The 8,994-nt window shown below is 47.4% G+C and overlaps 3 protein-coding genes across 3 annotated transcripts in view; all 3 read left to right on the top strand.

Annotated features, from left to right (window-relative positions):
• The window catches only part of LOC101312889 (group 2 truncated hemoglobin YjbI-like), a 771,661-nt gene that overhangs the window by 127,164 nt on the left and 635,503 nt on the right, over window positions 1–8,994 (top strand). The window lies entirely within an intron of this gene.
• Window positions 1,015–4,245, top strand: LOC101296830 (uncharacterized zinc finger CCHC domain-containing protein At4g19190-like). Its single transcript, XM_004291196.1, has 7 exons — window positions 1,015–1,248; window positions 1,338–1,400; window positions 1,488–1,630; window positions 1,715–1,819; window positions 2,246–2,447; window positions 2,890–3,007; window positions 3,106–4,245. Exons 1-7 carry the CDS (start codon window positions 1,030–1,032, stop codon window positions 3,981–3,983), a joined length of 1,728 nt encoding a protein of 575 aa, XP_004291244.1. The 5' UTR covers window positions 1,015–1,029; the 3' UTR covers window positions 3,984–4,245.
• On the top strand, window positions 4,371–5,233 carry LOC101313763. Its single transcript, XM_004291254.1, has 2 exons — window positions 4,371–4,735; window positions 4,826–5,233. The coding sequence occupies exons 1-2, from the start codon at window positions 4,532–4,534 to the stop codon at window positions 5,033–5,035; spliced, it is 414 nt and encodes a 137-aa protein (XP_004291302.1). The 5' UTR covers window positions 4,371–4,531; the 3' UTR covers window positions 5,036–5,233.

Raw genomic sequence — 8,994 nt, 5'->3', positions numbered from 1 at the left:
AAATTTCGTCGGCTAAAGTCTACTTTAGCCGACGAAAAATTGATTCGTCGGCCTGGTTTTTTTTCGTCGGCTAAAGTCTTTCTTCTGGTAGTGCATTCCCGGTTGGTTAAAACCACAACTTGAAAAGAAAAAAAAACATTCTTCTTGAAAAAAAAAAATTCTTTAATTGGTTGAGTCTGTATAGATTTTCACCAAATAAAATGTTAATCTAATGAAAGCATGTTATGCTGTAAATGAGATAGACATTGCAAGACTCTTGATAATAGGAGGTTCTTGGTTAGTTCATGGAAACATCAGAGACCATACTTAAATTGCTCCCAGTCCCTATGTGATGAGCTTACTTGACCTAAACCAGGCTAATGCTACTAATAGTTAAATGCAAAAATGTAGCTACTTAAGAACCCCTTTTTTTTTTTTCGTTTGAGAAAATATAACTATATTAAATAATTCAATGCTACAACCATGAGATTTTGGTGGTGAACATAAAGTCCTCACCCTCCTCTTTACCAAAGATAGCGATTACAATGGACAAAAACCAAAAATGGTTTAACAGTAACCTAACCTAATCTAGAAGCCTCGATACATCTTTATCGTCAACCTCAAGAAAAACCAACATTTTCAAACACTAAATGCTAAAACTGTCAGCATATATATATATGCAACCTCCCATTACTTAAAAACATATTGTTGTAAGCTAGACTAGTCCAAGACTGTCAAAGAAATTAAGGTGAGCATTGACAATCCTGTAAAACAAACATGCAGATAGTGTCTCGACGTTCTTTTTGGAGCAGTTAGGAGAGGGTGTTCCAAACTGAATCTATGCAGCCTAGATGAGCTGAAGCCCGAAGGCCCAAAAAAAAGAAAGAAAAGGACAGGAATTGGGCCGAGTAGCAGTGAAGCCCAATCCTCTAAAACCCACCGGCACCGGGCACCAAGTAGAACCCAGCAGAAGCGAGCAGCGGCGGAGAGTTTATACTTTCATCTTCCCCCAGGAAAAAAAAAAGAAAAAAAGAAAAAGAAGAAGAAGCGATGGAGGGCGAAGAAGGAGGAGGGATAAGGCTGAGCAAGAGATTCTCAGACAAAGGAGGCGAAGTCGACAACAAAACCAAGTCAGGCACAGCGTGGAGCCACTCGTTCCTGAACCAGAAGCCATGGCACCCTCTCTCTTACCCCAACCAACGCCGCAAGTGGATCGCCGAGCAGATCCAGGCCCAGCACCAGCGTCGCTCCGAAGAAGTCTCCCGCGAGGCACCTCCCTTTCTCTCACTCCCATCCAATTTCATTTTCAATTTTTAATTTTATTGTTTCTAATTTCAATTTTCTATCAATTTTTGCAGTTCGCGCAAGAGCAGGAGTTCTTTCGCCAGGCAGCCCTAATCTCCAAGAAAGATAAAGAAAAGGTTGTTAATCTTAAACTTTCGCTTTGAAATTTGACCTAATTAAGCTACATTTAGTTAATTTTGATCAATATATTGTGTGATGTGTAGATTGAGACGATGAAAGCTGTTAGCTTCATGTATGTTCGTCCGCCGGGTTACAATGCCGAAAGTGCCAAGGCTGCAGAGCTGGCGGATGAGAGTATGAAAGATGGTCAACAACAAGCACAAACGGATGGTCCTTCTACTTCAATGTATAATGCATTCTTTTCGGTTTCTTTTTGGCAATTGGTTATGTCTGTGATTTTTGTGTATGCTAATGGAGTCTTGCTCATCAGGCCTCCTAGTGGCGAAGAAGCTAAGAAGAAACCAAGGCCTAAGGATGTGTTTGGACGCAGTTTGCCTACTGAACAAGAGTTTGAGGTGTTGAAAAATGCTCCCAGGTGTGTCTTGAGTAGCTGTTATAGCATGCAATTTACTTATGTTGTTATAGTGCCTATATTGAAATGAATGCGGCAGCAGGGGATAAGTAAGAAGGTGGGGTAATTGTTATCTTTGATTGATTTGTTTTAGGCTGCGTTTGTTTGTTTGATGCATAAAGTACAATTATATGATATTGAATCATGCATACAAAATGGAGTTTAAACATCTTGCTGAGATTTTCCTTTCCCTTTCCTCATAGAGTAATTGTGATATTGATATTTGATTTACATGGAAAGGTGCCTTTCAACGTAAAAGTTATTCTTTGTTATTTGCTATCATTGTCCATAATTGAACTGCATTGGAACATTTTAGTTGACACTATGTTGTTTTTATGATGATAAGAAGCATGAGGCATTGAGGATATACCTTTTGTTTTGTTTTTAAAGGCTGGAGACTGGTGTCCCTATGAGGGCGAAACCATTTGGAGTTGAAGTGCGCAATGTAAAGTGTGTTAGGTGTGGGACATTTGGTCACCAAAGTGGTGATCGAGAATGTCCATTAAAGGATGCTATAATGCCTAATGAAGAGAGCCGACTGAAAAGGGACGACCCCTTGACTGCCATTCTTGCACATACAGATCCTAGTGAGGTTAGTTTTTGCTCATTTAAATGGTAAATGATTAGGGTTGCATGAGCCTCAAATCACAGGGCATGGATCATAGTGTGACCGTGTCTGTTTTTTTCCTTTTTTTTTCCTTCTCTTATTTGAATGTGAATTATGACAATCAAAATTTTGTTTTTGATCTGTTTAATATTTCCAATATCTTTGCCTCGTCGGCTGATTCAGAGTCTTCGTTCTTTGTTTGGGATGCGTGGGGTTTGATAACGAGAATGTCCAGCATAAGTTGGGTTGATACTACCCTGAGGGACCAATGTGGTTAGACCCATGTGGTCTGGGAGTTGAATACCCTTCTTCTTTACAGTTTACTCTGTTTGAGGCACACTTTCTGAAAAATAGTGCCATGTACTATAAATAGTGCCCTCTTATGGAACTTATACCTAATTCTTCTCCTATTTTGCGTCTTTTTCAGCCTCTGAAATGGGAACTCAAGCAAAAACCAGGAATTAGTCCTCCTCGTGGAGGGTTTAGGCCAGATGACCCCAACCAACAAATAGTTGCCGAGGAGGATATATTTGATGAGTATGGAGGTATTTATTTTTGAATTTAAGTTCATTCTGGAATACACATGTATATCTTGTGTCTTTGTCGTTCATGCAAAATAACTGCCAACCCCATCCATTATTAGGATTTCTTGGTGAGGATGTCATCCCTGAGTTGCTGGCCAACTTCTCAAGCAAACCCAAGAAGAAATCCAAAAAGAAGACCAAGCGCAAACCAAAGCAGTCCCCTTCCATTAGTGGAGAAGACGGTCTATCTTCTGGCGAGGATGACAAGAGGAGGTCAAAGAAGAAAGTATCCAAGCAAAAGAAAAAGAAGCGTAATCATTCTGAATCGAGCTCACCAGAGATTGATAGACAGAAAGTAAAAAATAAACACAAGGAATCTTATTCATCCAAGGATGTGAATGATGAAAAACACCACAGAAGTACAAAGAACAGACTGAGGCATTCACATTCATATGATGATTCTGACATGGATAGATGGCAGTACAGAATGGACAAGAACAGAGACAGAGACGCTAATTCATCTGGAGATTCTGAGCCTGATAAGAACCAAAGAGGTACCAGACAGAAGCATTCTTACTCATCTGAAGATTCGGATGGTGATCAAAGACATCATAGAAGTACAAAGAATAGACAGAATCAATCTCATTCATATAAAGATTCTGAGATTAGTAGGCGTTATAGAAGGGAGATGAGCCGAGACAGTTCTGCTAATTCATCCGAAGATTCTGAGCCTGACAGGCACCTTCCAAGTGACAAGAGAAGACACCAGAGCAGACACCGGCATTCTTGTTCATCTGAAGATTCTGAGTCCGACAGGCGCCGTACAAGTGACAAGAGAAGACAGCGGAGCAGACACCGGCATTCTTATTCGTCTGAAGATTCTGAGACAGAGAGGCAAAATAGAAGTAGAAGAAGCAGGGATGAGCTTTCCTACTCGTATAATGAGACCAATGTGAAAAGGCATCATAGAAGTAGAAACAGTAGACACAAGCACTAGATGTAGGATTCGACTCCTGAGGATATAGATGTAGACACTATTGCACTGCAGTTGTGATCATCGGTTCATCAATCTTTTGGCCATCAGAACAAATTTTGTACTTTGGAACAGCTGGCTTGGAAAGTGCTCCGGTTGAAATGAGCTTTACTCATAACTGACACCAAGTTGTCTGTCACCTGTTTGTTATAAACCTGGTATTCATGAAACTGAAACTGATTGTCCATTAATACAACTTCGAGATGGGAAAGGATTTATTTGTGTCCATTTGAAGAAGAGAGAAGAAATGTTATTGCCGGTTGCCTTTCGCACACATGATTTTGATTTAGTTGAAGTCAGTTCATGGTAGAAGTTTCAAAATTTCTCGGTATCAGTACAAACTTTGTTTCGAAGTAAAAGGAAGACCAAAAAAAAAAAAAAAAAAAAGCTTTTACAGTGTCCAGTTCAGCAGCCCAGTCCAGTAGTGCTTAAATAAGAAGTGGGAAATAAACCAAAATCATTTCCGCTCTGAAAATATATGCTGTAGGGTTTTACTCGGGGTTTATTCAAAGATGGCGGTTGCTAGCGCTCATAGGATAAGAGGAGGGTCTCTGACGGCGGCCACCGCCGCTCTCTCCGTCACGGAATCAAAACTGAAGGTCAAGGCTTGCTCTCCGGAGGTGTGCAAATTTCTCGGCATCCCTGACCCATCTGACCGATCTCGATCTCCCACTGCTCTCCTGGTCTCCAAGTTTATCAGACTCCACAGCAATCGGGTAATGCTCTTACTACTTTGATTCTTGTAATTACAGACCAAGGTGGCTGCAATTTATAGTTTATTGGGTAATGTTCTCTATGTAATTTAGAGTCCTGGAATCAAGGACCGGAATTGGGAGCAGAACTTGAAGATACTACTGCACGGCAAAGACAGAGTTGGGTTGCCGGAGGTCACCAGGTTGCTCTCGCCGGAATTTACCTATTCCACAATCAAAAGCAGCAGGGATGCAACAGCCACATATGGGCAGATCGAGGACAACAAATCCAAGAAAATAGCAGGGAAGGCCATCAAGAAGTGAAGGAGCATGATATGAATCTAACATATCTGGATTTTTAAGAGTCTTTGCATGAATAATTGTTCTACTTCGAATGTGTTATTGTTAAATACTTTGATGTTCTTATTTCGAGCCATGGCTTTGTTTCATGGTGCTGATATTGCTGAATTGATTGCTTGCTGGACATGAAACGAAGCAATCTTATATATTTCTGTTTTTCTCACAAAAAAAAAAAAGTACGAACTTGGGCCGTTTGCGGGCTAGGTGGAGATGAAGTGTGGCTAGGCGGAAGCTAGCTTAGTGGGCCAAGGCGGGCTGGGGGTCCACCCTTTAAATAAAAAAATTAGTGCAGACTGGGCCTTTCTCGGGCTAGGCGGAGACAGGTGCTGGCTAGGTGGTTTTGATGTTAGTGGGCCCAGCCGGGCTGGAAGACCCACCTTTTAAATAAAATAAAATAAACTAAAATCAAGGGACGTGAAATTCACACACACCAGTAAGGCTGACATTGATAGGTATACCAACTTTGTTTACTAATACCACGTACCAACAAACTTATGATTGGTAAACAAAATCCTCTACTAAAACCAACCGTCAAAGTTGGTATATCAACTAGTTGATATAGTTGGTAATAGACATCTACCAAGTTTAGATTATGACCCAAAAAATAAAGTGATAAATATAATTTCTACACAAATATAATGCAATGATAGCTTTGGTATGGTGGTATGTGGTCATATTTTCCATCAAAGTAGTCATGGTTTCGAAACATACCTCTTGCCAAAATTTAAACATTTTATACTTTAATTATATTTATATCTATATGATGTTATAAATATAAAATATGCATGTACCATAATGAAGGCGTCTTGTGCTTCAGTGGTTGGGAACGAAGGTTGTTTGTAAGAGGTTAGAGGTTTAATTCTCGTTTCCTACATAGATATGAATATATTTTTGTATAAGTACACATACATGGTTGGTGCATTATACTGATGGTATGAAAATCTCAATACCAAGGGGTCGCCTTGACCATGCTAGGGCCGCCAAGGGGTCGCGTTCACCTGTTTAAGGCCAGCAAGGGGTTGCCTTGACCCTCCTAGACCTGTTTAGGGCCACCTTGACCCTCTTAGGCTCGCCTAGGGCTACCAAGAGACCGCTATGACTCACCAAGGGGCCGCCTTGACGCGCCATGACCCTCCTAGGGCCGCCTTGAACCGCCAAGATGTCGCTTTCACATGTCTAAGGCCACCAATAGGGCACCTTGACCCATCTAGGTCCACCAGTAGGACGCCTTAACCCGACTAGAGCCATCAAGGGGCTGCCTTGACCCGGCTAGGGCAGCCAAGGGGCCGCTTGGATCCTCCTTGGCCCACCTAGGGCAGCCAAGGGGATGCCTTGACCCTCCTAGGCTCGCCTAGAGCAGCCAAGGGGCCGCCATTACCCTCCTAGGGGGCCAAGAGGCCCCCTTGACCCGTTTAGGGCCATCAAGGGGCCGCCTTGACCCCGCTAGGGTTGCCAAGGGGTCGCATTCACCTGTCTAAAGCCACCAAGGGGCCGCCTTGACCCACCAAGGGGTGGCTTGACCTGCCTAGGGCCGCCTTGACCCTCCTAGGTCGTCCTAGGCTCGCCTATTGCCACTAAGGGGCCACCATGATCCTCCTAGGCCCTTGTAGGGCCGCCTTGACCCTCCTAGGCTCGCCTAAGGTAGCCAAGGGGCTGCCTTGACCTGCCTAGGGCCGCCAAGCGGCTGCCTTTGGCCACCTTGAGCCGTCTTGTCCCGTCTTAACCTGCCTTGGGCTGTCTTTACCCGCCTTAACCCACCTTGACCCTCATAGGGCCTCCTTGGGCCCGCCTAAGGCAGCCAAGGGGATGTCACGACCCTCCTAGGGGTCGCCATTACCCTCCTAGGTCCGTGTAGGGTTGCCTTGACCCGGCTTGGGACGCTTTTACCTGCCATGTCCTGCCTTGACCTGCCTAGGGCCGCCAAGAGGCCGACTTGACCCATCTAGGGCCTCCTTGACTAGGCCAAGGGGCCACTTTCACCTGTCTAAGGCAGCCAAGGGCCTCCTTAACCCTCCTAAGGCCACCTTGACCCTCCTAGGCTCGCCTAGGGACACCAAGGGGCTGCCATGACCTGCCAAGGGATCGCCATGACCCTTCTAGGCCCTTGTAGGGCCGCTTTAACATGCCTTAGGCAGCCTTGATCCTCCTAGGCCCTCCTAAGCTTGCCTAGAGTAGCCAAGGGGTCGCCTTGACCTGCCTAATGCTTCCAAGCGGCCACCTTGACCCTCATAGGCCCTCCTAGGCTCGCCTAGGGTAGCCAAGGGGCCGTTTTGACCAGCCTAGGGCCGCCTTGTCCCTCCTTAGACCGCTATGACCCCCTGGGGCCGCCAAGGGGCCTCCTAGGTTCGCCTAGGGTAGCTAAGGGGCCGCCTTGACCTACCTAGGGCCGCCAAGCGGCCGCCATGACCTGCCTTGGGCCGCCTTGACCCTCATAGGGCCACCAATAGGGTGCCTTGACCGGTCTAGGGCCACCAAGGGGCTGCCATGACCCTCTTAGGGCCGCCAAGCGGCCGCCTTAACCTCCTAGGGCAGCCAAGGGGCCGTCTTGACTCACCTTGGACAGCCTTGATCTGGTTTGGACCGACTTAACTGACCTTGGGCCGCCTTAACCCTCCTAGGCTCACCTAGGGCAGCCAAGGAGCCGCTATGACCCTTCTAGGGACGCCAATGGGCCTCTTAGGCTCGCCTAAGGTAGCCAAGGGGCCGCCTTGACCCTCATAGGGCCGCCAATAGGATGTCTTGACCCGTCTAGGGCCACCAAGAGGCTGCCATGACCCTCCTAGGGCCGCCTCAACCTCCTAGGGCTGTCAAGGGGCCGCCTTGGTCTGCCTTAAACCGCCTTGGTCTGCCTTGAACCGCTTTAGACCGCCTTGACCCGCTTTGGACCGCCTTAAGCCGCCTTAACCCTCATAGGGACGCCAATAAGGTGCTTTGACCCGTCTAGGGCCGCTAATAGGGCGCCTTGACTCATCTAGGGATGCGAAAGGGCCACCTTGACCCGCCTTAACCCTCTTGGGCTCGCATAGGGCAGCAAGGAGCCGCCATGACCCTCCTTGGGCCGCCAATGGGCCTCCTAGGCTCGCCTAGGGTAGCCAAGGGGCCGCTTAAGAGGGCCTAACAGGGTTAAGGCGGCCCTAGGCAGGTCCAGAGGGTAAAGGCAGCCCCATGGCGGGTAAAGGCGGCCCATTGGTGGTCATAGACGGGTGAACACGGCCCCTTGGCAGCCCTAGCGGGGTCAAGGCAGCCGTTTGGTGGCCCTAGGAGGGTCAAGGCGGCCATTGGCTACCTTAGGAGGGTCAAGACGGCCCTACACGGGCCTAGGAGGATCATGGCGACCCTTTGGCAAGTCATGGCGGCCCCTTGGTGGCCCTAGGCGATCCTAGGACGGCTTAGGGTCAAGGCAGCCCTAGGCGGGTCAAGGAATGTTAAGGCAGCCCTTTGGTGGCCTTAGACGGGTGACCGTGGCCCTTTAGAGGCCCTAACGGGGTTAAGGATGTCCCTTGGTGGCCCTAGACGGGTCAACGCACCTTATTGGCGACCCTATGAGAGTCAAGGCGGGTCATGTCGGCCGCTTGGTGGCCCAAGGTAGGTCATGGCGGCCCCTTGGCTACCCTAGGCGAGCCTAGAAGGCCCCTTGGCGACCCCAGGAGGGTCATGGCGGCTCTTTGGCTGCCCTAGGCGGGCCCAAGAGGGTTAAGGCGGCCCAAGGCGGGTCAAGACGGTCCAACACGGGTCACAGCGGTCCAACGTGTGCCAAGACGAGTCAAGGCGACCCCTTGGCGGCCTTAGGCAGGTCAAGGCGGCCTATTTGCTACCCTTGGCGAGCATAAGAGGGCCTATGAGAGTTAAGGCGGCCCATGGCGAGCTAAGGCGGGTCAAGGCGGCCCCTACACTTGCCAAGGCAGGTCAAGGCACCCTATTGG

This window comes from Fragaria vesca, linkage group LG2, assembly GCF_000184155.1.
Source record: "Fragaria vesca subsp. vesca linkage group LG2, FraVesHawaii_1.0, whole genome shotgun sequence".
Lineage (NCBI taxonomy): Eukaryota > Viridiplantae > Streptophyta > Magnoliopsida > Rosales > Rosaceae > Fragaria > Fragaria vesca.
Note: the sequence above shows the minus strand (reverse complement) of the source record. Positions and strands in the feature narration are given on the sequence as shown.

Coding starts and splice junctions, on each gene's coding strand:
- LOC101313763 (XM_004291254.1), top strand. CDS start 4,532: ATGGCGGTTGCTAGCGCTCATAGGATAAGAGGAGGGTCTCTGACGGCG. Junction 4,736..4,825: donor TCAGACTCCACAGCAATCGG/GTAATGCTCTTA, acceptor TATGTAATTTAG/AGTCCTGGAATCAAGGACCG.
- LOC101296830 (XM_004291196.1), top strand. CDS start 1,030: ATGGAGGGCGAAGAAGGAGGAGGGATAAGGCTGAGCAAGAGATTCTCA. Junction 1,401..1,487: donor CCAAGAAAGATAAAGAAAAG/GTTGTTAATCTT, acceptor TGTGATGTGTAG/ATTGAGACGATGAAAGCTGT. Junction 1,631..1,714: donor GATGGTCCTTCTACTTCAAT/GTATAATGCATT, acceptor CTTGCTCATCAG/GCCTCCTAGTGGCGAAGAAG.